At 43.1% G+C, this 27,281-nt stretch overlaps 1 protein-coding gene across 1 annotated transcript in view; it reads left to right on the forward strand.

Annotated features, from left to right (window-relative positions):
* Positions 1 to 27,281, forward strand: part of ADARB2 (adenosine deaminase RNA specific B2 (inactive)) — a 406,044-nt gene that overhangs the window by 326,485 nt on the left and 52,278 nt on the right. Inside the window, exons 5-6 of the mRNA XM_045006327.1 lie at positions 17,560 to 17,728; positions 24,667 to 24,818. Coding sequence (XP_044862262.1) covers positions 17,560 to 17,728; positions 24,667 to 24,818 — 321 coding nt within the window. The remainder of the gene's footprint in view (positions 1 to 17,559; positions 17,729 to 24,666; positions 24,819 to 27,281) is intronic.

A 27,281-nucleotide genomic window follows, 5' to 3' on the forward strand; every position in this document is an offset into this window, starting at 1 on the left:
TATAGTGCTCTATGACCCAGACCTAGCTGCTTCCTCATTAAGAATGACACTTGCTGAAATGAAATGCATAGAGTGAGGTAGAAAATGTACCCTTAGGTCTGTTCTTTTTCAGACAGCCACAGATCTGAGCCAGCAGGTCAGAATGAGCTTAGTTCATAAAAGGATTTTGCTTTAAAATGAATTGGATTTGAAGAACTCATTTCACAAAGAAATGTCTTGGTAGCAAGGGCTGTTTAACATGTCTTAGCAATATCAGTTCTCATACACTGAGAAGCCGGCTGTTGTTACGTCATGCTGGGATCTGAGTTCAGGACAGAGAGGAGTGAATCCCTGTTCCATCTCTGACAGGGGTTGAGTGTGTCTTCAAGATGGCCCTCTCCAGCTAGCTGATAATGTCCAGCTCTGCACAGCAAAGGAGGGGCTACCCGAGCACATGACCTGAGCGTGGAAAGAAGGGAGAATAAGCCAGGAAGAACATGTGAGGATCCCATTGGATCCTTCCTGCTCCCACCCTCATAGAAATATGATGTAATATTCACTTTCAGATAAGGCACATCAGGAAGAGATCAGGAGACGAAATCACTATGCAACCACAGCATTTCAAATATCATTGATGTTCACTAGCCATTGTGGGGCCAAGTCTCCTTTACTTTGTACACCCAAAAATGTCATTAAACTCATTGTTGACCATTTTTTCCCTGACGTTCAGCCACCCTTTGTTAAGATTCATCCCGTCACACCTAGCAATAACTCCTTGAGCCACTCTTAACATTCCTTTTCCTCCTTTGGCCTTGTATGCACTAGGGATTACTTCTAAAACATCCCACCGTTGCTGCCACTGGTTCAATTCCACCAGTAGCAGCAATCGCAGGAGTGTTAACCTAAAGAGGTCCTCGTGAGGTCACTAGGATTAGATCACATGATCATTAGAACCTCAGCAGCTGGTCTCACTGTTACTACCAATGGTAGAGATGAAATTGTGATAGCAAAGGTGGGGATAAAGAGAAAAAGGGTAGCATAGACACAGCCTTTGGGTGTACCCCTTCCAGATAGCTGCAGACAGTTATGCTTTCCTATCTGACTGACTGTATCCACCTGTTGTCACTTGTCTTACACATAGATTGTAAGCTCTTTTGGGGGAAGGGGATCTTTTTGCTCTGTGTAGCTCCTAGATGCTACCACAATACAAATAAAATAATAATAATTAATAATAAACAATAATATGCAATGAGAGTATGGGCTTTGCAAACTGAGGTCTATGTAGCTTGTGTCTGTTACAATTTGATTTTTCTCTTTAGACAGAGGCCTGGGCTACACTGGAGAGTTGCAGCGCGGTGGTGGCTTTATAGCACTGTAACTCACTCCCCGTCCACACTGGCAAGGCACATACAGCGCTGTATCTCCGTGGCTACAGCGCTGCTTGTACTCCACCTCCACGAGAGGAATAAAGAGTATAGTGCTGCTGCAGCGCTGGGGCACCAGTGTAAACAGGGAATAATCTTAGTACGCTGTGACTGACCTCCGGAAGCTTCCCATAATCCTTTTAAGTGAAGGTCCCACTCTTTGTTTTGTTGTGATGCCTCTCTTTGTTTTGTTGTGAACTCAGGGCTCCTGGAGTTGCTTATCAAAAAAACAAACACAGCTACTGTTTGCTGTGAATGAGCAGAGGCAGGGAGGCTCCCTTTGGAACGCCCACAGCTAGTGTTTGCTTGAAGAGAGGGGGAGGGAGGCGGCTTGAGGAGAGAAGCAGCACGGCGGGCGGGAGGGAGGGGGGGTCCATTTCGGGGTGCGGCTGCTTATCTTGTCTGTTTGCTTTCAGTGAGTGAGAGAGGGGTTAGGGAGGGGGTCGGAACTTGCAAGGCAGCCTGCTGACACAGTGTCGGCTCCAAAAATCCACTCTCTCTCTCTCCCCCACGCTCCCTGTCACACTTCACCCCACCCCCCCTTTTTGAAAAGCACGTTGCAGCCACTTGAATGCTGGGATAGCTGCCCATAATGTACTGCTCCCAATGCCGCTGCAGATGCTGCAAATGTGTCCACAACAGTGCGCTGGCAGCTGTCAGTGTGGACAGACTGCAGCGCTTTCCCTACTCAGCTGTACAAAGACAGCTTTAACTCCCAGCGCTGTACAGCTGCAAGTGTAGCCATACCCAGAGAAAAGTTCCCCTTCTCTGCTGCAGAAGCAGCTGCCATTTTGTGTTCAGATGTCACCTGCTACACGGGAGATACACGGACAGACCCCAGTCTTTTAATCTGCTCTGTGTGGGTAGATCCCTCTGTCTGTGCAAAGCCTCCATGACTTCAGTGAAACTTTGAATAGGCACACGGCTTGCTGGTGCAGTTCAGATTGCAGGATTAGAGCCCTGGTGTGCTGTCCCATGGAGGACATACAGCATTTTGTCCTTTCTTGTCTAGATGTTCTCTTATTATAAACTTAAGGTCATTCTGACTGATAATATATGATTGCTATGGAACAACATAACGCGAAGGAATGCAGGATTTGTCGAATGCTACGTCAGTAGCTTCAAAAAAAATTCATTTCCTAAAAACAAGCCAGAAATGGAACTCTCATCCTATTCCACAGTGGATAGAGAATGAAAAATAAATCAGTGTGTGATCACAGCTCTATTAAGCTGTTTCAGAAATGATTCCAAATACATTTAACAATAGAGAATCCTTTTGATTGATTTGTTAAAAAAAGCAAAGAAAGAACACAAAATTATTGCTTATCAGCAAGAGAAGCAGCACCATTTAAAATAACATGAAATTGTACCCTATGAATTATTCACAAGGGCTGACTTTACACTATCATTATTCCTGGCTTTGCATTTTAGTGAATAGTAGTTTGTGTCAGTTGTCTCCAACCTAATAAAAGAGGTGGATTTTTTTCTTAATTAATCAAGCCTGATTTGTCTAATTTTTTTTTAAATTCAAGACGAACAAGTTTCTAATAGTCTTTACAGTATCATGTTGAAAAGGAAGATAGATTTCTTTCTTGCTAGTAGGTCCTAAAATGTGCAGTGAAGTGCATGCTTACGCAGTAACTTTTCTTTATTATGGGTGCAAAATATTAGGCATCCAGATAGAGAGCTCAGTTCAGAATTGGTGTTAGTAGATGTAACTCGGTTGACCTCAGTCTGAATTAATCAATTGACTATTACACAGATCACTGACAAGCAGGCACTGCCTTTCTGTAATACACACAGTGGATCTAATTCAGATTTGGAATAGTGCAGATTTGGTAGGCTGCAACTACACTGATTGCAAGATCTGTTGACTGTTGCACCCAATTACACCTTGTGACGTTGAGTTTTCTTTTTAGGTGTTGTTTTCTGGGCCCCAAATTCTTCATTGTGGAAGGTAGCTATCCCATATGTGACAACAGTGCGCCAGACCTTCAGCAGGCGTAAATCAGTGTAGCACTAACTGAAGTCATTCGAGCTATGCTGATTTAGACTAGCCAAGGACCCGGCTCATTGCTTTTACTGGTGGAGTTGTCCCTGGCAGCTGTGAATAGACATACCTTACATTTATTGTAGTAATTTTTTTAAAGCATAACTCATAAACTATGCTGCCTGTAGACTCTGAGTTGTCAATCAGTTCCCCACATCTGGCTCATACTCTGACCAAACCTTTGCATCTTTCCTTGTTTATTGTCTCCGCCTGCTCTGCCAACATCTTACTGTAACATTTCTATTGGTATAACTGCTGTGTGTTGTGAGATATGTGTAAAGAAGTAGTGTGGCCAACTATCATGATTTTATCGCACGTCTCATGGTATTTGATGTTTTACATATTGGCCCAGTTCCTGAAGTCCTAGGATCTACGTCTTCGTTTTTTTTAAAGTAAGTTTCTCGCCCTAATGGTTGTGGAAAAAGGCTGGAAATCATGAAGCCTAAAGGCTCAAACACCAGAAGGCAAATAAAAAGATTCCAGATTTATTATTATTTTAAAAATCTCATGACGTTTGGGTTCTGGCTCATGATTTTTGAACACTTGGGGTTGACAGTACAGAGCACAGCACATTATAAAACCTGCAGACAGTCTCCCAGGGCCGCCCAGAGGGGGGGGCAAAGGGGGCAATTTGCCCCGGGCCCCGGGCTCCGCAGGGGCCCCCAAGAGAACAGCGGAGGCTCCCGCCTCCGCCCCTCTCCTGGAGCCTCAGCGCATCAAGCGCCGAGTCTCCGCCGGGGCCCCTGAGCCCCGCCCCGCTCAGAGCCGCGTGGTCAGGGGGCGGGGCTGGGAGCTCCAGGCTGAGCTCAGCTGCCTCCGCTCAGCGTGGAGCTCCCAGCCCCGCCCCCTCCCCACGCGGCTCTGAGCAGGACGGAGCTCAGGCCCCGCCGGCCACACTCTGCGGCTGTCGGGCGAGGCGCTGAGACTCCGGGCGAGGAGGGAGCCGGGGGTAAGAGGCTGAGGCTGGGGCTGGGGCGGGGGGGAAGCGGCCGAATTACCGCCGAAGACCGGGCTGCACTTCAGCGGCGGGTCCCGCTTCGGCGGTAATTCGGTAGCGGGGGGGCCCCCGCCGCAGGTCTTCGGGGCACTTCGGCGGCGGGTCCCAGAACGGAAGGGCCCCCCGCCGCCGAAGACCCCGGGCCCCCGGAATCCTCTGGGCGGCCCTGCAGTCTCCTTTATAATGACATTCCACCCCTTCTCACAAGCTGAACAGAAGAAAGCCAGGTCAGTATTTGGGTGCTGTAAGAAGTTATGTTAGTAATTCAGGGAGTGGCATATTGGATATTGATGTTGGATTAATGGTAATACTTCACTGTCATGGTATCATAGAAGTCATCAAGTCCAGCCCCCGGCACTGTGGCAGTACCAAGTAAACCTAGACCATCCCTGACAGGTGTTTGTCCAACTTGTTTTTAAAAGCTTCCAACAATGGGGACTCCACTGCCTCCCTTAAGCGCCTTTTCCAGAGCTTCACTTCCTTTATAGTTAGAAATTTTTTCCTAATATCTAACCTAAATCTCCCTAGCTGTAGATTAAGCCTATTACTTTTTGTCTTACCTTCGGTGGACATGGAGAACAATTGATACAGTCCTCTTTATAACAGCCCTTAACATATTGGAAGACTTATTAGGTCCCTCCTCAGTCTTTTTTTCTCAAGACTAAACAATGCCCATTTTTTGTAACCTTTCCTCATAGGTCAGGTTCGCTAAATCTTGATCATTTTTGTTGGTCTCCTCTGGACTCTTTCCAGTTTGTCCACATCTTTCCGAAATTATGGTGCCCAGAATTGGACACAGCTCTCTGGTTGGGGCCTCAACCAGGGGCAGCTCTAGACATTCCGCCGCCCCAAGCACGGCAGCATGCCTCGGGGGGCGCTCTGCCAGTCGCCGGTCCCACAGCTCCGGTGGACCTCCCAGAGGCGTGCCTGCAGAGGGTCCGCCGGTCCCTCGGCTTCGGTGGAACTCCCGCAGACGTGCCCACGGAGGGTCCGCTTTGGTGGAGCTGCGGGACCAGCGGACCCTCCGCAGGCACGCCTGCGGGAGGTCCACCGGAGCCGTGGGACCAGCAGACCCTCCGCAGGCATGCCGCCGAAGGCTGTCTGCCTGCCGCTCTCCCGGCGACCGGCAGAGCGCCCCCAGCAGCATGCCGCCCCAAGCACGTGCTTGGCGTGCTGGGGCCTGGAGCTGCCCCTGGCCTCAACACTGCCAAGTAGAGTGGGACAATTACCTCCTGTGTCTGACATCCAACACTACTGTTAATATTCCCCAGAATCATATTAGCCTTTATTGAAGCTGCATCACACTATTGACTCATGTTCAGTTTGTGATCAACTATAACTAGGGCGCTACCAAATTTGCAGCCATGAAAAACGTGTGACAGACTATAAAATCTGGTCTCGCCTGTGAAATAACGTAAGAACATAAGAACGGTCAGACTGGGTCAGACCAAAGGTCCATCTAGCCCAGTATCCTGTCTTCCGACAGTGGCCAGTGCCAGGTGCCCCAGAGGGAATGAACAGAACAGGTAATCATCAAGTGATCCATCCCCTATTGCTCATTCCCAGCTTCTGGCAAACACAGGCTAGGGACACCATCCCTGCCCATTGTGGCTAATAGCCATTGATGGATCTATCCTCCATGAATTTATCTAGTTCTTTTTTGAACCCTGTTATAGTCTTGGCCTTCACAACATCCTCTGGCAATGAGTTTCACAGGTTGACTGTGCATTGTGTGAAAAAATACTTCCTTTTGTTTGTTTTAAACATGATGCCTATTAATTTCATTTGGTGACCCCTAGTTCTTGAGTTATGAGGAGTAAATAACACTTCCTTATTTACTTTCTCCACAGCAGTCATGATTTTATAGCCCTCTCATATTCCCCATTATCCTCTCTTTTCCAAGCTGAAAAGTCTAAGTTTTATTAATCTCGACTCATATGAGAGCCGTTCCGTACCCCTAATCATTTTTCTTGCTCTTTTCTGAACCTTTTCCAAGTCCAATATTTTTTTTGAGATGGGGTGACCACATCTGCACACAGTATTCAAGATGTGGGTGTACCATGGATGTATATAGAGGCAACATGATATTTTCTGTCTTATTATCTATCCCTTTCTTAATGATTCCCAACATTCTGTTTGCTTTTTTGACTGCCGCTGCAGGTTGAGTGGATGTTTTGGTCCTGCTTTGAGCAGGGGGTTGGACTAGATGACCTCCTGAGGTCCCTTCCAACCCTGAGATTCTATGATTCTATGATTCTATGATTTTCAGAGAACTATCCACAATGACTCCAAGATCTCATTCTTGAGTGGTAACAGCTAAATTAGATCCATCATTTTATATGTATAGTTGGGATTATTCACTGTAATCTGGTTTTCTGTGTACTTTTACATTACACTACACCAGGGGTCAGCAACCTTTCAGAAGTGGTGTGCTGAGTCTTCATTTATTCACTCTAACTAAACTATTATTGTATGTAAAGTAAATAAGGCTTTTAAAATGTTTAAGAAGCTTCATTTAAAATTAAATTAAAATGCAGAGCCCCCCGGACTGGTGGCCAGGACCTGGGCAGTGTGAGTGCCACTGAAAATCAGCTCATGTGCCTCCTTCGGCACCCGTGCCATAGGTTGCCTACCCCTGCACTACACAGTGTTTCTCAGACTGGGACTCCTGACCCAGAAAGGCACGGTAAGCCTATTGTAGGGGAGTCATGGTATTGCCACCCTTATTTATGCTCTGCCTTCAGCGCTGGGTGGCCAGACAGCAGTGGCTACTGACCAGGCACCCAACGCTGAAGGCAGCCCCACTGCCAGCAGCAGTGCAGAAGTAAGCATGGCAATACCATACCATGTCACCCTTACTTTTCTGCTGCTGCTGGCGGTGGCGCTGCCTTCAAATCTGGGTGCCTGACCAGCAGCCGCCACTCTCCATTCTGCATTCAGAGTTAAGTGGCTGGAGAGTGGCAGCTGCTGGCCGGGCAGCACCACCAGCAGCAGCAGCAGTGCAGAAGTAAGGGTGGCATGGTATGAACACATCAATTAAATTTTCTATTTACGCTGTGACCAACCCATGGAAAATGTGTGATTTCTCTGTGATTTTAGTAGACCCCTAACTATAACCTCCAGATCCTTTTCAGCAGTACTACCACCTAGACAAGTATTGCCCTTTTTGTAGTTGTACATTTGATTTTTCTTTCCTAAGTGAAGTATTTTGAACTTGACTTTATTGAATTTTATCTTGTTGAATTCAGACCAACTATCCAATTTGTCAAGGTCCTTTTGAATTTTAAACCTGTCTTCCAAAGTGTTTGTAACCCCTCCCAGCTTGATGTCATCTGCAGATTTTATGGGCATACTTTATATTCCATTGTCCAAGTCTTTAATGAAAATATTGAATAATACTGGCCTGTGCGGGACCTCACGAGATATGTCCTTCCAATTTGACAGCAAACCATCGATAACTACTCTTTGAGTATGGTCTTTAAATCTGTTGTGCACCCACCTTATCATGGTTTAATCTAGACCATATTTTCCTAGTTTGCTTATGAGAATATCATGTGGAACTGTGTCAAAAACCTTACTAAAATTAAGGTATGTCATATTTACTGCTTCCCTCATCCACTGGGTCAGTAACCCTATCAAATAAGGAAAAGAAGTTGGTTTGGCATGATTTGTTCTTGACAAATCCATGCCAACTATTCCTTATAACCCTATTATCCTCCAGGTGCTTACAAACTGATTGTTTAATAATTTGCTCCAGTATCTTTCCAGGTATTGAAGTTAGGCTGAATGATCTATAATTCCCCGGGTCCCTCTTGTTCCTCTTTTCAAAAATAGGTAGTATGTTTGCTCTTCTCCAGTCTTCTGGGACTTCTCCTGTCCTCCAAGACTTCTCAAAGATAATTGCTAATGGCTCTGAGATCGCTTCAGCTAGTTTCTTAAGTGCCCTATGATGAATTTCATCAGGCCCTGCCAACTTCAATACATCTAACTTATCTAAATATTCTTTAACTTGTTCTTTCCCTATTTTGGCTTGCATTCCTTCCCTCTGGTTGTTAATACTAATTGTGTCAAGTATCTGGTTATCATTAACCTTTTTAGTGAAGACTGAAGCAAAATAGGCATTAAGCACCTCAGCTTTTTTGATGTTATCAATTATTAGCGCTCCTTCCCCGCTAAGTAGAGGACCCACACTTTCCTTTGGCTTTCTCTTGCTCCTAATGTATTTAAAGAATCTCTTCTTACTGCCTTTTGTGTCCTTTACCAGGTGTAACTCATTTTGTGCCTTAGCCTTTCTGATTTGGTTCCTACATACTTGTGCTGTTCTTTTGTACTCCACCTTATCAATTTGACCACGTTTCCTTTTTCTTGTAGGATTCCTTTTTGATTTTCAGGTCATTAAGGAGCTCCTGATGGAGCCATATTGACCTCTTGCTATTCTTCCTTTGAACCGGAATAGTTTGCAGTTGTGCCTTTAATATTGTCTCCTTGAGGAACTGCCGGCTCTCCTGAACTCCTTTTTCTCTTAGATTTTTCTTACCATGAAACTTTACCTGTCAGTTCTCTGAGTTTGTTGAAGTGTACTTGTTTGAAATCCATTATCCTTATTCTGCTGCTCTCATTCCTTCCTTTCCTTAGAGTCATGAAATCTCTCATTTCATGATCACTGTCACCCAGATTGCCTTTCACCTTCAGTTTTGCTACCAATTCCTCCCTGTTGATCAGAATGAAGTGTAAAATGGCTGTCCCCCTGGTTACTTCCTCCACTTTCTGGAACAAAAAGTTGTCACCAAAACATTCCAAGAACTTACTGGAAAATTTGTGTTTTCACATGTTACTTTCTCAACAGATGCCTGGGTCTCGAAAGTGCCCCATTACTCCCAGGTCCTGTGTTTTGGATATTTCTGTTGTTTGTTTTAGAAATGCCTCGTCCACCTTCTCTTCCTGATTTGGTGGTCTATAGTAGACCTCCCACCATGACATAACACAGAGACTTTACACAGAGACTCTCAACGGGTCTGCCTCCCACCTCCTTCTGGACCTCATGTATAATGCAACCCCTCTTCCCTTTTTCCCTGCCTGTCCTTTCTGAACAAGCTATATACACCTCTATACCATTATTCCAGTCATGAGACTTATCCCACCAAGTCTCTGTGATGCCAATTAAATCATAATTTAGCTTATGTACTAATACTTCCAGTTCTCCTTGCATTTGTGTATAGACATTTAAAATGTTGATCAGATTCCCTCCCTCCACTGATTACCTTCTTGTTGCTCCTTTGACCCTATTGTCATTTTCCACATCTCCCCTCTCATCCTAAACATCTAGCCCAATGTTAGTCATTATTTTTATACTTACCTGTGGGTTTTTGTCATCTGCCCCCAGGGAACCTAGTTTAAAGGCCTCCTCACTAGGCTGGCAAGTTGGTGAATGAAGAGGCTTTCCCCCTTCTTGATCAGCTAGACCCCATTTCTTCCCAAAAGGCTTTCTTTCCATGGTTGAAGAAGCCAAAGCCCTCCTGTTGACACCCTCTGTCTATTGAAGGACACAGAAAACTGAGGTCCTACACCCTTTGATTTAAGAATAGGTTTACTAACTGCAGTGTAATTGCCCTATTCCACCTGAGATAATTATTTTCTGGCTTCTAAACCCCCTCTGTAGTTTCAATAGGATACAATTATTCTTCTTCACTTCCGAAACTTTGGTACAGGGTTTCTTTACACTGTTAAAGTATTGCTGAGCTCAACTTCAAAGAGGTATCTGCATTTCAATGGTGGTTAAAGAGACCCTGGTATATCCCTCACCAATCTCACAGGAGTGCTATGGGGCTTAATTTATGTTTATAAAAGCCACTGCAATCTTCAGATGGAAGGCACTATATAAGCAGAAAGTTGTATTATTTAATGGAGTATTTTTGTGTGAGAAAATCAACCCATTACACTTATAGCATGTATACTTTGCATATTATACACAATAAAGTTCTTGTGGGGAAATCTATTTTCTCTCTATGGATACAACCTGGTTTATTATAACTTGTAAGATTTCATTGATTGATATCAGGCTTTGGTAAAAAGCCCATGCCCTAGCTCAGTGTTTTTCTCTGAGGTGCTTGTTTCTGATTTTCTCATACATAGTAATACTTCCAACATGGAACCTGTTTATCAAAGTGGGACGAAAAGGGTGGAGAAACTTTTAAAATGCTGCCATGTAGGACCAAGCTGGTGAGCAGAGCACAGGGGAAAGATGGGAAAATAAGGACAGATTGAATAAAATCCTCAAATTAACATAATTTATCAACAAATTGAAGAGAATTCAGAGAAGGGAAAGACATGATTTAGGGACTGGAGGAATTGATTTACAGCATGAGGGAAGATTAAAAGAATGGAGCTGGCATTTAGTGTATCTATCAATGATATAGCACACACACTCTGCTTAGGAGAAATTCCTTGCAAGATAAGGTCTCACTTGACAAGGTATAAATTAGTCAATAGACTCCTGGCCTCTTAGCATACAATATAACATAAAAATACCTAGTCTTTTATACTGTACTTGATGCACAAAATAGCAAAATGCTTTACAGAGAAAATTAGTCATAAACAAGCCAGAAAAGATTGCTTTTAAGGTACAATTGAAAAGGAAAACTGCCCTGACTAACCCAAGTAATTCAGGCACCTGATCCTGCCACCCTGGTACAGCGTATAACCCACTGGTGAGTATCTGTTATAGATCCCCTTCTGTGCCTGATCTGCTGATATGTTACAGCCTCAGCTGGAGAGAATTGGTCCTTTAGCACAAGCTATTGTAGCTCATGTTTGTAGCTCTGGAGGTCCTCACTTCAGTTCCTGCTGTGTTGGCCAAAATAGCTGCCATCACATAAAGAATCTGTAAATAAGAACTTAATCCACCTCTATTGGAATCAGGGGGAGTTTTCCCATTGACTTCAATGCATGCTGTGTGAAGTCCAAAGAATGTATGTGTCAGAACCCAGAGCCCTGCGACCCAAGTTGAACCTGATGGGACCCAACTAGAAGTGTTGGGTCCAGGTCAGGTCAGGTGGGAAAACAAACAGACCCTCTCGGGCTTAGGTCAGGAGGCCGTCTCTCCACCTGCCTGTGGGATCAGCATATGCGCTGTATGCTGCGGTCCGGAGTGTGTGTACCTGCTGAGGAGTAGCAGAGCCTCTAACTCCACAGCACATGCAGCATGGAGAGGTGGATGGCAGGAGCAGGACCTGCAGCCACTGGCACACGCAGCTGCCACTGCTCCAACCTCCAGCAGGAGCAGAGAAATGGCCCTGGGGCAGGAGGAGCAGCTCATGTTCAGGGGGAAGAGTTGGGGTCAGCAGTGTGCCCTTGTTGCCAAGAAGGCCAATGGCATATTGGGGCTGCATTAGTAGGAGCATTGCCAGCAGATCAAGGGAAGTGATTATTCCCCCTATTTGGCACTGCTGAGGCCACACCTGGAGTATTGCATCCAGTTTTGGTCCCCCTACTACAGAAAGGATTTGGACAAATTGGAGAGAGTCCAGCGGAGGGCAACGAAAATGATTAGGGGGCTGGAGCACATGATTTACGAGGAGAGGCTGAGGGAACTGGGGTTATTTAGTCTGCAGAAGAGAAGAGTGAGGGGGGATTTGATAGCAGCATTCAGTTACCTGAAGGGGGGTTCCAAAGAGAATGGAGCTAGGCTGTTCTCAATGGTAGCAGATGACAGAACAAGAAGCAGTGGTCTCAAGTTGCAGTGGGGGAGGTCTAGGTTGGATATTAGGAAACAATATTTCACTAGGAGGGTGGTGAAGCACTGGAATGGGTTACCTAGGGTGGTGGTGGAATCTCCATCCTTAGAGGTTTTTATGGCCTGGTTTGACAAAGCCGTCGCTGACTTAGTTGGTGTTGGTCCTGCTTTGAGCAGGGGATTGGACTAGATGACCTCCTGAGGTCTCTTCTACCCTAATATTCTATGATTCTATGTTCCATGTCAGACTCAAACCCCCTGGGCTCTGGTTTGATCGGCTGGCCTTCTGTCTGGGTTGGGCCTTTCAGAGAAACTGGGCTTGATCCCATGCCTAGGGCATCCAACAGGAATTTTCACAGTGACTGAAAAGGGTGGGAGCCCTTTCTGGTTAGAAGTTCATTGTACTCACATAAAGGGTGGAATCTTGGCCTCACTAGTGTAAAAGGCAAAATTCCCATTGACACCATCAGGGCCAGGATCTTACTCATGGCCTGATCCTCACAAGTTCTGACCACAGCATCCATTGAAGTTGTGGGTTTCTGTCACCACTCGTCGCCTTACTAGGCTGGGCCTGTGCTAAAGCTGGGGGAGTCATTTGCAAATATATTTGACCAATAATTTACCCACTAATTTTTACACATAATATTTTGAATCAAACATTTGGCAAATACTTTCCCCCTTCACCCAGCTGCCGTTGTGAAAAGAGTTGAATCCATTTTTCAGCCCACATGCTGACACAGCTCCCCTATTTCCTTTCCCCTGCTCCATTTCCTTTTTAAATTGAAAACTATTAGGAGCGTTTAGGCAAATAATAGAAACCTAAGTGTCGGCGCCTCTTATAAATTGCTCACTAGTTACTTTTGCCCTAATGTCTTCTCAAACATTATTTCATGCCAGGCTGTGAAGGGAAGAAATGCTTGAAGAACTCTGACAGTTGATGGGTCAGGAGTCAAGGTCATAATATAGAAGTTCATTTCATCTGATTTTTCAAATGATCTGACTGTAGGGTTAGCGATGGTTGGCATCTTTAATCTGGACCTGGTCTAGGTGTACAACCGCTAAAAGGGTACATGTTTAGTTTTTAACTGAGGATGTTCTCTTAGCTTGGTTCCCATCAGCAAAGATGTGGATTCTTTTCAAGGGCTATATCTTCCTGTCCAGAGAGCTCTGTGTGTGCATCTCTCAGAGCCGAGAGAAGTAGACATAAAGCAGAATTGAAGAAATAATGCTAATGAAAATGTTTGTGAACATTCATTTGAATAAATATCACAGATTCATTATGAAAATATTTGATACCCTTTTTGGTGGGTTTTCCACAAACATTCATAGGAGTGATTGGGGTGGGGGAGGAATAGAGCCTGAGGCTACCCTCTAAGGCAGCGGTTATCAAACTGTGGGCCCAAAGTGAGTCACGATTCCATTTTAATAGGGTCTCCAGGGCTGGCTTAGACTTGCAGGTGGTCAGGACCGAAGCCCGAGCCCCACCACCCGGGGCCGAAGCCAAAGCCTCAGGGCTTCAGCCCTGGGTGATGGGGCTCAGGTTATAGGCTCCCTGCCTGGGGCTGAAGCCCTTGGGTTTCCTTTGGCCCCCCCTGCCCAGGGTGGTGGAGCTCAGGTGGATTCAGGCTTCCCCCCTGCTGGGATCATGTAGTAATTTTTGTTGGCAGAAAGGGGTCCCGGTGCAATGAAGTTTGAGAACCCCTGCTGTAAGGGAACCCTAAAGAGCTTTTACACCAGCATGGGATCGTCAGATTGTGCCATACATCAGCTCCGCCTCTTTTCAATCCCCACCCATTCTCTGTACTGCTACCATCAGGGGGTGGTGGCAAATAGCCAGTGATGCCAGCTCTGTGCTACCCAAGGATTCCACCACACTCCGTGCCTCTGTTTTCCTATAAGTAAAATGGGGATAATAATGTCCCTTTGTTCTGCTGCATGTTTGGAGGTTAGATTAATGAACATTTAGAAAGCACTTTGAGATTATCAGGTAGAAGGCACTATAGAAATGCCAAGTATTATTTAAGCGAGAACAAATACAGAGGTGGTAAATAACAATTAATAATTAATGTTGATTGTTTACCAAAATTTTTAGCTAGAAGGCTAAAATCGACAAATATTGGCTAAGCTATATAGAAGTGTCTCTCCAGTCTCAATCATTGGCACCAAAAATTTAGGTTCAGCAGCTGAAAATACTACACAGAATAACAATGTGACAAGTCTTTCCTCCGTTAGAATGTAAGTGTGACTTCACCAAGGGGCAACCAATATTGTATTTGTAAACAAATTCACCTAGTGTTCATGGAAAGCTATATCAAGGGAATGACTTTCTGATTCTATACATATACATAATAAAGCATGCAAGAGAAGGATTCATTTGCATACATGCTCCTGAATGCATCAGGCACCTGTCAGGTTGTCAAAAAGTATTTTTCATTATGCCGGATTCCCTCACACGTGGTATTCAGCAGTGGTACATTGGTCACAGAGCTATCCCCATTTGGCTCCTCACTGATGTGTGGCTATTTCAGTGCTAATGCATAAGTCATGTACATCTGTGTTTCTGGGTGTCTTAGTGCTGCAACATAAGTGAGGAGCATGGGTACTATTTCCACTCATTGGGAATAAGACACATTGGAAGATCACTACATCTCTAACAATGCACAAGGCCAATTTTGTGGGATCTTGGAAGCCAGCTCCTCTAGGAAGGGTCCACAGTCATCTTGATGTCCTTGATACTTGTGATACTTGATATTTGTTTACTTTGTGACAGCAACATGGGCATATGTGTGGGTCTGGGAAGGCATATCACCACACCAAGTGGACAAGTGTGTCCATTTCTGTGGAGACTTGGGAGCGGTATCTAATTCACCCAAGGACGAAAAGGTTCCTTAATATCAACAGTGGCCCTGATATTGTTATGTGGGAGGGTGTTGGTGGCCAGCGAGCGTGTCTCTGATCTATGTTCATCAGAGACCTCATAGAAGCTGATGGACACGCCAGTCACTTTTCATTCAGACTAAATGGAAGAAGCAGTTAAACTCCTTTATGGAGTAAGGTAGCTAAAAGAACAGAAGCCCCTGCCCAAGGCACTGGATCGCATGTGAAGGCCTAAGCAAGAAAAAGGAAGAATATAAAGGCTTCCCTGAGACTGATTGCAAACACAGGGACTGGGGCATTGATTGGTGGGGCTGTGTGTGTCAGAAGGTAAAAGGAAGCAGAAAGTCAGGAGAAAGCGAGAAAAGCAGCTGATAGCATTGCCCTAAAAGGGAGCAGAGTTAGAGCTCCATGGGAGTGGTTAGGAGCAGACTTGAATTTCAAGGAAATTGCCTGGCTACAGTCAGAGACAGAACAATGGACTAGATGGACCATGGATCTGAAACAATAGGGCAATTCCTTAACTGTGACATGAGTGCCCCCATTTGGAGAGTTGAGGTCAAAGAAGTTGTAATGTACAGACTGCAAATATCCCTTTTTGTAGCATGGAAGCCACATCTCCGTATAATTTTTTTATCACAAATAACAATAAAAACAAACACAAATATTTGTTAATTCTTTCTCTTCACTGCATCTCCCCTGTGCCTCTCTTTTAGTTTGTGAAAAAATTGTCTCTTATATTTCCAAAAACGTTGTTATTAGACTCAAAACTACAATAATAATATTAATTGATAATCACAACACAGATAAATCAACTTCCACAATGATGTGCACTTTGCAGTTACTGTCTATAGCACCTTCCATCTGAGGATCACAAAGTGCTTTAGAAACCACAGTGAGTTAAGCTACTGGGAAGAAGTTTTGCCATTTTACGAACTGGGAAACTGAGCAACAAAGAAGTAAAGTTTATACAGGAAGTCTGTGGCAAAGCCAAAACTACAACCCAGGTCATCTCCTGAGTCCCAGTTCTGTGCTTTAACCACAAAACAATCCTTCCCCTTTTATCTTATCTGCAACTTACCGCTGCTTATCTTATATCCAACCCAGGGGTCTTATGGGAGAACATGTCCCTAAGAAGCATGCTTCTAATCCAGAAAATCATTGCATTTTCTTGTTTGTTTCACTGCTCAATAGATTTCAGCATACAACTAAGTAGCTGACTATATAAGATGAATCTCAAAGCTTATCACACCTAAAGAAGGTCACAAAAAGGAGAACAAAGCAAATGTGCATACAGAACAGTATGCATTCTCCAGCAAAGTGTTTCAAAGACAGAAGCACTTGGCCTGCGGTAAGACTGTTTCCATTCACAGCATGGATATATCTGACCCGAGGCTCCCTGTCTTAATCACAACTCTGTTAAATCTTAATGTTTTGGATTGCTGTGCCCTGCGTGTATATATAGTAACTGTTTACAGCTGTCAAACATGGATTAAAGTTCTTGGGATACTTGATCAAGCCTTGGTGATATCTCATTTGACCAGAACACATTCTTTAGGGGTAGATTTGTTTGTTGCCTTGTTTTCTCTGTCAGTCAAAAAGGAGCATGTTCTGTAAAGTGCACTGCAATCACTTAAGTGGGCTTTGGTTCAATGCATTTTTAAACTGTTCTCCCCAGGCTGTACTGGAGAATAACACTCCTGTCCTGGAGAACAACATTTTAGGGGTGAAACCTGGCTCCATTGAAGTCAACAGGAGTTTTGCCATCAACTTCCATGGGGCCAGGATTTCACCTCATAGATCTACAGGTTGTGGCTATTTTGAATAAAAAAGGAGTGACCACAGCTTCCCTCCCCTTTAATATTGAGAGGAGCCCATGGAGACTGTAGTAGATCCCAAGCAGCAACGTTCCATCTAAGTCTGAGCAGAGACTCCATTTCAGAACCCTGTGGGTCTCAATATAGGAAGCACTGATGTAGAGGTGCATGTGCGGGTAGGGAAGGAAACCAGACAAAAAGTAGGATCTCTTTGTTCTCTGAGATTTTTAAAGAAGAGAAGCTCCAGAAGTGTTACTTGCATTTTATTTAGCACTTCCAGTACACTAGTGATGAAAGCTAACATTATAGGGAGTGTGTGTTCCCATCAGAAAATGTCTTCAGCAGCTCATAAAACCCCGGCCATTTATCAGCACTGCGGGAGAGCTTTATTACCTACTTACAGCATGTGCTTTTCTATGATGTAGTTATTGATTTAACAAGTAAACTTTGTGGCAAGCTTTTATCCAGGAATTAGCAGTGCAGACTGAAATAGAGCCTGTATTATTCTAATAGCACTGAGATGTGAGGGTACTGCATATTCCAAAAGCCATATAATCATTTTCATCAGCATCCCATTAGGGCTGTCTCAGCTGCCACATCAAAATGGGGGCTGCAAGAACTTTAACAATTACAATGTCTCGCTAACACTCAGGCAAGTTACAACTCTTTTGTTTTCCTTTCTGCAGGCTTGGACATCAGGCAGGCTCAGGTTATTGTGCTGTCATCGGGTACCAAATGTATAAACGGAGAATACATTAACGATCAAGGGCGTGTGGTCAACGACTGCCATGCAGAAATTCTGGCAAGGAGAGCATTTGTTCATTTCCTTTATTCTCAGCTGGAGCTACACCTAAGGTAAACTGAATTTTGTTGATGCCTGGGAAATATTATATGTTCTTCTGTGGAACAGATCTGTCCTCTAGATGCCTGACTATACATCATTGTTTATGAGTCTTTGGCTGATGAGTGGCCAATATACTCTACCAAGGAAAGCAGAGTTAGATAGTCTATTGTTTTGGGTTATGAGCTCTTTCATTCCAGCTGATTTTCCTTCAGCAGCTATTAGATATGAATCATAAAGTCAAGTTTTATGAAGTCTGATGATTTTCTGCAAATTCTTTAACCACAGGCCTAATAATAACTCTCGCTGGTCAGAGATTCTTATTACAGGCATTTTCCTTCCTTGCTGAAGCTGAGTTACCTCAAGAAAGTGATTTACATCTCTCTCTCTCTCTCTCTCTCTCTCACACACACACACACACACACACACACACACATTTGAACTATACTGATCATTAACACATTCATTAACTTGCTAGAGAACCACTGCCTGTTAAAAATATAGCAGACCTGCTATGAAAGAACTACCAGTAGATATTATTGCTCCTTCTTTATTTTGTTAAAAATGTCATAGCAGGGAAAGTTACTGGAAATGATTCTGATGTGGGTGCCTCTTTGTTGCTAGTGTCTTCAGCCTTGCCCTTGCAGTTGATTTTTAGATTATTCATTTTTATAGTCATTAATTATCCATTCCTGTCTCTTAACAAGTTCCACTTCTACTGCCACAACAATACCAGCCTCAGCCTTGGTGGCATCCTTGTCTATCTCTTCTACACTTCCCTGGGTGCCTGGATCACCCTTTCTGAGCTGATCTGTAAGACCCTACTTTCTCCAGATCTCTGCTCTGGACAGACTCTTTTGCATTTTGGTAATCCCTAGAACCCTCAATGTGGGCTCATGGCCCCATTGTGCTAAGTGTTATCCACGAGTGTATCTAGCAAGATGCCTACAAGAAACTAACAAATAAGGAGCTGAAGCTGTGGGTGGGTAGCGTATATTTTTATCACAAAGCTCCAAAGAAACAACAACAACAACAAAACCCCTCAGTTGTAAGTTGTACCCTCCATTTTCTGTGTTCATGGGCCCTTATCCAAAGCCTATTAAAGTCAATGGAAAAACTCCCATTGACTTCAAAGGGCTTTGGATTAGGCCCTGAAGACTAAAGAATTTCTGAGGGTATGTCTACACTACCCACCCGATCAGCGGGCGGTGATCAATCCAGTGGGGGTTGATTTATTGGGTCTAGTCTAGTCTAGTCAGTCTCCCGAGCACTCTCCTATCAACTCCTGTACTCCAGCGCCATGAGAGGCGCAGGCAGAGTTGACAGGGAAGTGTCAGCAGTTGACTCACCGCAGTGAAGACACCACAGTGAGTAGGTCTAAGTATGTCTACTTCAGCTACGTTATATACGTAGATGAAGTTGCGTAACTTAGATTGATTCCCCTCCCCCCAAGTGTAGACCAGGCCTGAGATGAAACTGTGTCTTCCTGAACACGTGAGAGAGCACCTGTCACGTTGTGGGGACAACCATAATAGTCATCATAATATTAGTAATTTTTCACTTCTAGCTACGAGGAGAAGATGTTAAATAGATGAGGATGGCCTAACACGGTAGGGGAGACAGACAAGACCCTTGAGGGGTTTAATCAGAAGTAGCATTCTCTCTCTCCTTCACTCTGTATTGTTTTCATTTCAAGTTTACATTATATTATTATGTTTTCAGCAGTTAGCAACCCCAGTACTTGCTTTATATTGAAAGCTGTACCTGTGTCTCTTGGCTTATAAGTGCTACCACCATATTTTAAGCTATTGTATTGATCCACCTTCATAGCACATTCGGTTATATTATGTTATTTCGATTGATGTTACTTTTTTTGTAAAGAGAATTCTAAGTGCAACACAAACTCTGCTTATGGCAACTTCTTCAAATGTTGCTGTTCAGGAAAGAACCAAAACCGCTGCTCCCCTGACCTGTACACACACACAAAAAAACCATCAAAAATGGTGAAACCCCAACACCTTTGAAACACAGAGCTGAAAATATTGTAGAGTCAGGTTCTGCTCCCTTGCTATCCATGTATAAATCAAATAATCCTTTTATATGTAAGAATAATAGGAACATATATAATCTTGTTACATACTCTTCATGACAAATGTTCACTGCTATACTAAGGAAATGCCAAGCCATCATCAGGAGCTTTGTCACAAGTCAAGAAATTGTGGATGTTCAAGTGAAATGCTAAGTGGGTTTTTGTAACAACTTCTACACTTTGAACTAAATGTTGCTCCCTCTTCTACTGGTGTGGAGGTTCTCCTGGCAGACAAACCCAATGTGATTCCCTTTGCACAGCTTAGGGAAGAGGTTGTGGGGAGGGGGATGTACAGAGGGTCTATATGCCATTTGCAGAGCTCAGCTCAGGAATGATTCCCTGCACCCCATGCATGGGCAGACTAGGGACAAGACAGATGATTCTCTGCTGCATAAATGCTCCCATCCTTCCCTATGGAAAGGACACCTTAGTGTTTTGGTGGCGACCCTACAGTCTTCATCACCCATTTGTCCACCACCCAGCCCAGCTACTCAATTTTGTCTATGAAGGCTGGACTTCACCCATGGTGAATTTATTTTATGAGTTTTTAACAGTACTCTGTTTTCTTAATAATGGGACCTGATCCTTAGTAGAAATAAATTGACATAACTCCATTGACTTCAATGGGACTTTAACACATGCTTAAGTGCTTTGCAGACTCAGATTTTTATCTAATAGTCTGTAGACGGGCTTCAAAAAAGCAGGAACAGGGATGCATGAGGAAGCAACAATAGGGATGGAAGAGGAATAGATAAGTGAACAAGGACACTATACTGTCTTCTATATTTGATACAACTACAAAATTATAAAAATTATTTAAATTACAAATACATATTTTTAATTCCTCTTGTTTTTGATATTAGAAATGCCAGTTCTGTTTGTTGTCTTTTGTGGTTGTTGAGGTTTTTGATGATTAAAGGCCTGGAATGGGAGCTTTCTCATTTCTCAAGTGAAGAGATAGGCGTGTTGAATGAAACAGAACTTTTCTCTCAAAGTTTGTCAGACGTTTGAATTAAATAGATGTTACAAAAATTCTTGGCTGGTCAGATTTATTTTATTTGTGACAGTCACAATCCCACTAATTCTCTAGATGTCTATGAAAAGACCAGACTTTTCCAATGTAAAAATAAAAAGCAACAAAAAAAAACTTTTTGGATGCCTTCTTTATACATCATAAAGAATGAAGAAAGGCTACAAACACTGTTGTATACCAGTGAACTGCATTGACTTCAGTGGAGTTACTTCTGATTTACACTGGTTTGTGAGAAGGAGAATCAGGGTCTATCTTTTCATTCTTTACAGATCACCCTTAATAAAACTGTTATCTGCCTGTTGAAAATATTGGTATGGCATAGTGATCTTGCTAGTAAAAAGGCTTTGCAGTTCCCAGGGAGATAAGCTGCATTGGGAGCTAATGCATTTTCAGCCAATCAGATTGCAGCTTCTGTCCAAACCATACTTTAGTTTATACATGATGAAGCATGTAGTAATTTTCATCCAATCAAATGAAATTAGCTGCAATAAAACCAGCCACTTGGCCATAAATTTAACTCATACCTTGTTTTCATCCCAGTGGTCTCTTAATGGACTTGACTGCTTTTCTGTTAAGCTTGCTATTAAGGTACCTGTGGGAGACCATACACATTTATAGTGCTGTAATTGGTCTACAGACTTCCCTTACCTACATTTCACAAGCATTGTTTGCCCAAAAATAACTCCTGTAATTTTTTCAGAGAGTAAGAACCTGATTCAGCAAAGTACTTAACATTTGCTTAACCTTAAGAACATGCTTAAATCCCTTTGAAGTCAGCTTTAAGCACATGCTTAAGTGTCCTGCTGAATAAGGACAGGCTTAAGCACATATTTAGAGTTAAGAACATTCTTTTGAATCAGGGCCTAAACACTGAAAATAGGAATCCCTACCTGTGTGTCAAAATTCCCAACTTCTGCTATTTTGCTGCTACCAATTCTGCTCACCTGCAGGCCTTCCTTCACATCCCAAATACCCTACATGAAAGAAAGAGCTTGCATAACAGTGAAATGCATAGGAATAGAGTCTGCCTTTTAGCCACTACCTGTACTGGAACTGTTGTACTGATAGCAGAACCTGAAGTCATGATGCTTGTGCCAATACAATGGAATTCATTTTTCGCTGTGTAGTTATCTGTGCCTGTGCAAAGTAGGTGTAAACCACATGCTGACTTAGTAATATTTTAAACCCTCTGTGCACTCACACTACACAGGTGTAAATGACTATGCCAGGGGCTAGGTAATAGGGAATCTGGCCCAATGTTTCTGGGAGAAGAAGTGCATTTGACAAGGTAAACTGTTCTCCCACTGTCCCATTCTTATGAGCATCACTTTTGGCTCTGGAATCCCCTAGTCCTAGCACACTGACAGCACAAGGATAAACCTGCACCTGGACCCAACACAAGTATGCATGGTGCCCAGGGAATCCACCCCAGTCATTCTGCTCCCAGTTTTCATTAAAAAGAGAATCATAGTTGTCTCAGTATTAGAGATGCTCACCTACGATGCAGGGAAAGATCTGAGTTCAAGATCAACCGTAGAAATACGACCCCACAGGCTGGTTAGGAGCCTGGAGATAATAATGCTTTCAGAATCCTGGAGCAAGACCCAAGCTGCACTGCCCTCCAGCTCTGCTGACTATTTTTAAAGCAGCTATATATCTCCCATTAGCCACAGACACTTTTTGATACACAGAGAATGGAAGAGAAATAGGGTTAATCAGTGAAAAATAATAGAACAGGGTGGGTGATGATGAACTCACTTAATTCAGCCCAGTAAAGGACTATTCCAACATACCTACTACCCTACCTAGCAACCTAGCAACTGTTTCTAAGTAGCACAAGCTTTCTGCCCCCCCCTCCAGTTTTACATAATAATAGCAGGCATTAAGACTGTGCTGCTCTGCAATCTCACAGCTGATTTTGTAGTGAATTATTTAAAGGCAACAGTGATTTCTCTGAAGTCCAAGCAGCAGGCCTTATAGGTATTTTATTATTTCAGGGGTTTCTATCAGGGCGATAATGTAATTAGTGTGGTTGGGAAATTCCGTCAAAGCAGGAAGAAAAATGAGAGAGCTGCATGTGGCAGTCTCTCCTCAGGAAACCTTGTTGTTCACTTTCCTACAGGCAGGGTAATGTGCCTGTAAATTTCACCTGACAGAAAACGCATCATAGCCTCCAAAACTGACAAAACAACCAAACCATGGAAGAGTGACAGCCAAACAGCTCTAATGGCGCACAGATTGCACTGGGAAAAAACAAGCAGGCCCAGCAAGGAACAGTTCTGCTCCCATCTTGGAAAAAAAGCATCCCAGTTACACCAACCATAGGCAGAGCAGCAGAACTACCCTGCACAAAAGGATTGCCCACATATCAGATTAGATGGGCAGAAATCCTGTTCCATGTAGGAGAATCTTCCACATACAGACCCGGTTCTGGTCTCAAATATGCATACACACTACCCATTGACTTCACTAGGTATATCTGAGGGCAGAGGTGCAATCACAGTGTGAGAGGCTTGTCATTTCTCAGCTACACTAATCACATTATCACCCTAAACATTATAATCCTCATCACTAAAAGGTGTGTGATCCTACTGTCTGTCAAAAAAACATCACTGCCTTCAAACAATCCAAAGGGAAATCACCTGGGATGCTGCACAGGAAAACAGCCATAAAACCTGCTCTTGTTTTAAACCACATTAGTGAGAGGAATTTGCCTTCCCTGGCAATCTTTGCTAGGGTGGCAGGTTGGCTAAGTGCAATGTGTCCTCTTCTAGCTGCAGAGCCACATAGAAGATAAGAGCTTACTACTGCTACTACCTAACTGAGTTAGTTTTGTTAGCGAGACAAGGTAGGTGAGGTGATATCTCTTATTGGACCACCTTCTGTTGCTGGAAAGGTATAAGCTTTCGAGCTATACAGAGCTCTTAGTTAGGTCTGGGAAAGGAAGCAGAGTTTCTGAAGTGCTCCGTGTAGCTCAAAAAGCTTGTACCTTCCACCAACAGAAGTTTGTCCAATAAAAGATATCACCTCACCTACTTTGTCCCTTTCATATCCTTGGACCAACACAACTACAACAGCACTTCAAACAAGAATTAGTATTTTAGCTCAAGTAGTAGAGGTCTGTGTTTTTGGTGCACAGGGCCCAGATTCTTTCTTCATTACATCAGGTAACTTGTGATTTCCAAAGATTTCAAAACAGACAAGAGAGCCACTGTCAGTCAAGAATCAGATGTCAGTTACAGAGGGGGTTCCTTCAGCATTCACACTTGGCTATGGATGAATAGGGAGGAAAACAGAAGACCGTTTTTGGATGTCTGAAATCTGTTATTTTCTTTTCAGGATATCTGCTCATAAATTCAGGGCACTGCTATATGACCTCAATTCTGCAAAGCATTTAAGCATGTGCTTAAGTCACCTTGACTTTCAATGGGATCTGAGCACATGTTTAGGGGTATGATGAATAGGGATAATTTGTTAAACCTAAGGGAGCTGTTCTCCTTTGATATGTGCGCATAAGTCCCATCAGTAACAGTGAGATTTATGTACTGTATTTGCACGTCCAGATACCCTCTATCATTAGAATAAATTCCAACTAAGCAAGCCAAGAAACACATCAACAGTTCCAGGACCTTTTGAGCACCTCATTTACTTAGAGCAGCTTATTATTTTTCTACCATTGACAGTAGCCAAAATATGATGAAAGGTGCTAATAAAACAAACAAACAAAAACCCCAGAGGAAACAAAGAGAAACAAAACCACGACTGAGAGAGCAGAAATGTTTCTGATTTGGAATGTAACAAATGACCCGGAACTTCTTTTGTGATCATAGCAAACGGCGAGAGGACTGGGAGCGATCAGTCTTCATGCGATTAAAAGAGGGAGGCTACAGGCTGAAAGAAAACATTCTGTTCCATCTGTATGTGAGCACTTCACCCTGCGGAGATGCACGCCTCAACTCCCCCTACGAAATCACAACTGACTGTAAGAGCCATTACTCCCCCAATCCTACCCCTCCCCTTTTTTTTAAAGACAGATCTTTGTTCCTTTGTTTGTGGATAACATATTTCACTAGAAAGCACAGATGATAGGGGTGTGCGTCTGTCTGGATCTCTGTATGTATGTGTTGTGATGGAAACTGTGTAGATGGAAATGAAAGCTGGTTGAGGCATCATGAGACTTCCATGCCTGCCTGCAGCTCAGTGGCTGTGCTGGAAGAAAATCCCACAGGCCCTAGTAAATAAACATCTTTCATGTAAAGACCTGGGAGATCATCCCAGCCGTTGTCCTCTGGTGGAGCAGAGCATCCCAACTGTGACTGGGTTTGGCAGTTTCACAGAGTCACAGGGTTTAGATTGTACAATCATAATAATTCCTTGTGATTATCAAAAATTGTCTGTCATCCAATGATCCCAAAATACTTTGCAAACAGCTTGTTGTTGTTGTTGTTATTATTATTATTACTATTACTATTATTATTATTATTATTATTACCTAGTTCTTATATGATGATTTTCATCCAGAGATCTCAAAAGCACAGTAGTTTCTAGAGGCCCCAACTGGGACCAGGGTCCCCTTGTGCTAAATGCTGCACATAGACGTAGTGACAAACAGTTCCTGCCTGAAAGAGCTTATGAAACTGACAAGACAGAAATGAATGGAAGGGGAAACAGGAACACAGAAAGGTGATGTGTCACACAACACCCTTGTTCAAAGGATCTTGATCTTCATGTTGCAGGCAAAGAAACTGAGGCACAGAGAGGAGAGACTTGATGAACCTCACACAGCCAATCAGTGGTATAGCTGGAGAGTGGTGCTTCTCCCAAACCCCACTTACAAACATATTTATTCATTTTTAAATATTATTTTCCTGGGAATGGAAAGTTTCACACCTGTAATGATATGTGGAACATCAAGCCTAGTGAGCCGAAATAAAAAAAAACAAACATTCCTATTGGTAGTAATATTGGTTCTAGTTTGTAGAAGGTGCAAAGATGTGCTGGACTAGGACTCAGAAGACCTGAGTTCTATTTCTGGCTCTGCTCTGGCCTGCTGGGGGACCTTAGGCAAGCTACTTCAACTCCCTGTATCTCAGCTTCCCATCTGTAAAATGGGGATAATGATACTGGCCTCCTTTGTACAGGACTTTCAGACCTACTGATGAAAAGTGCTATACAAGGGCTATGTATTCATTTATTATTATTTATTTCTATATTCTGTTGTGGTGTCAGGAAAATATAAAGAAGAGAAAGAAAATGTCAAAAAGTCAAACAAAAAAACCTAATTTCAAGTCTCTGGTAATGGGGCGCATGGTAACTAACGTCAGGAGTAATAATATATGCTTAGAAAATAGATTTTTAAGAACAGAAAGTGCCTATAATTTCAAAAGTGATCATTGATTTTGGTACCTCACATTTTTGCTGCTCAACATGAGCCCCTTAAATAGACCTTATTTTCAGAAAGCGTCTTCTGAAAATCAGGCCTCTTAAAGCTGCCTCAAATTGGGCACCCAAGAATTTAGGCACAAAAATGACTAGTCGATTTTTAGAATGTAGGTTGTTCTCAAGAATTACCAAAAGAATATGAAGGACTGAATTCTGCCCTCTGATGTCTGGGAATGTTGGGATTCCCCTGACTTCAATCAAAACGAGGCATGTAGATCTAAGGACAGGATTTGGCTTTGAGTCTAATTTATCCATCTTAGCATTGCTTTGCTTGCAGAGCTAACTCAAATTTGGGGTAACATATTCAGATTCAGGCAAATTTTGACCTCTTCATCTTTGCAGAAGCATTTGTGAATTCCACTATACAATTTTGCATTGATGCATCCATTAATGCAGCTCAAACAACTCCCCCAACCAATGGGCAGGTGAAGTTTGGATAAAAGCACAATAATAAAATTGTACAATGTTATCCATAATGACATTCTCCCTTTATGCCCTCTCTTTCTATTGATTTGTCTCCATTGTTTTCACTTGAAGACATGCAGGCTGTGTTGTAATTCTGGAGGATCTGTTAGTAATTCAAGAAGAAACACCTCGTCCCATCCTCACATGAAAGGAGGATTGTTTGACAGCTGAATTCCAACACTGATTATAGATATGCTGCCAAATTCAGGCCTGGAAGTGCAAGTCCATGTGGTGCATAGATCACTTCAATAAACACATTGCTTCAACAGCTGATAAAAGCTTTTTATTTTCGACAATTGTGCTTCCAAGAAACTTCACTTTACAAAAATTGGGGTATTGATAATATAATATTTAGCACTTGGATAGTGCCCTTTAAAAAAAACCTTAAAAACAGCTATTAGTTTGGCAAGATTATTACACTCATTATTTTTCAGGTAGGAAAACACACAAAGAGGTTCACAGCGTGGTTCAGTAGCAGAGTTAGGAATAGAACCAAGTCCTGATTTCCAGTCCACTGCTCTAAGCACTAGATCACTGT

Source organism: Mauremys mutica, chromosome 2 (genome assembly GCF_020497125.1).
Source record: "Mauremys mutica isolate MM-2020 ecotype Southern chromosome 2, ASM2049712v1, whole genome shotgun sequence".
Lineage (NCBI taxonomy): Eukaryota > Metazoa > Chordata > Testudines > Geoemydidae > Mauremys > Mauremys mutica.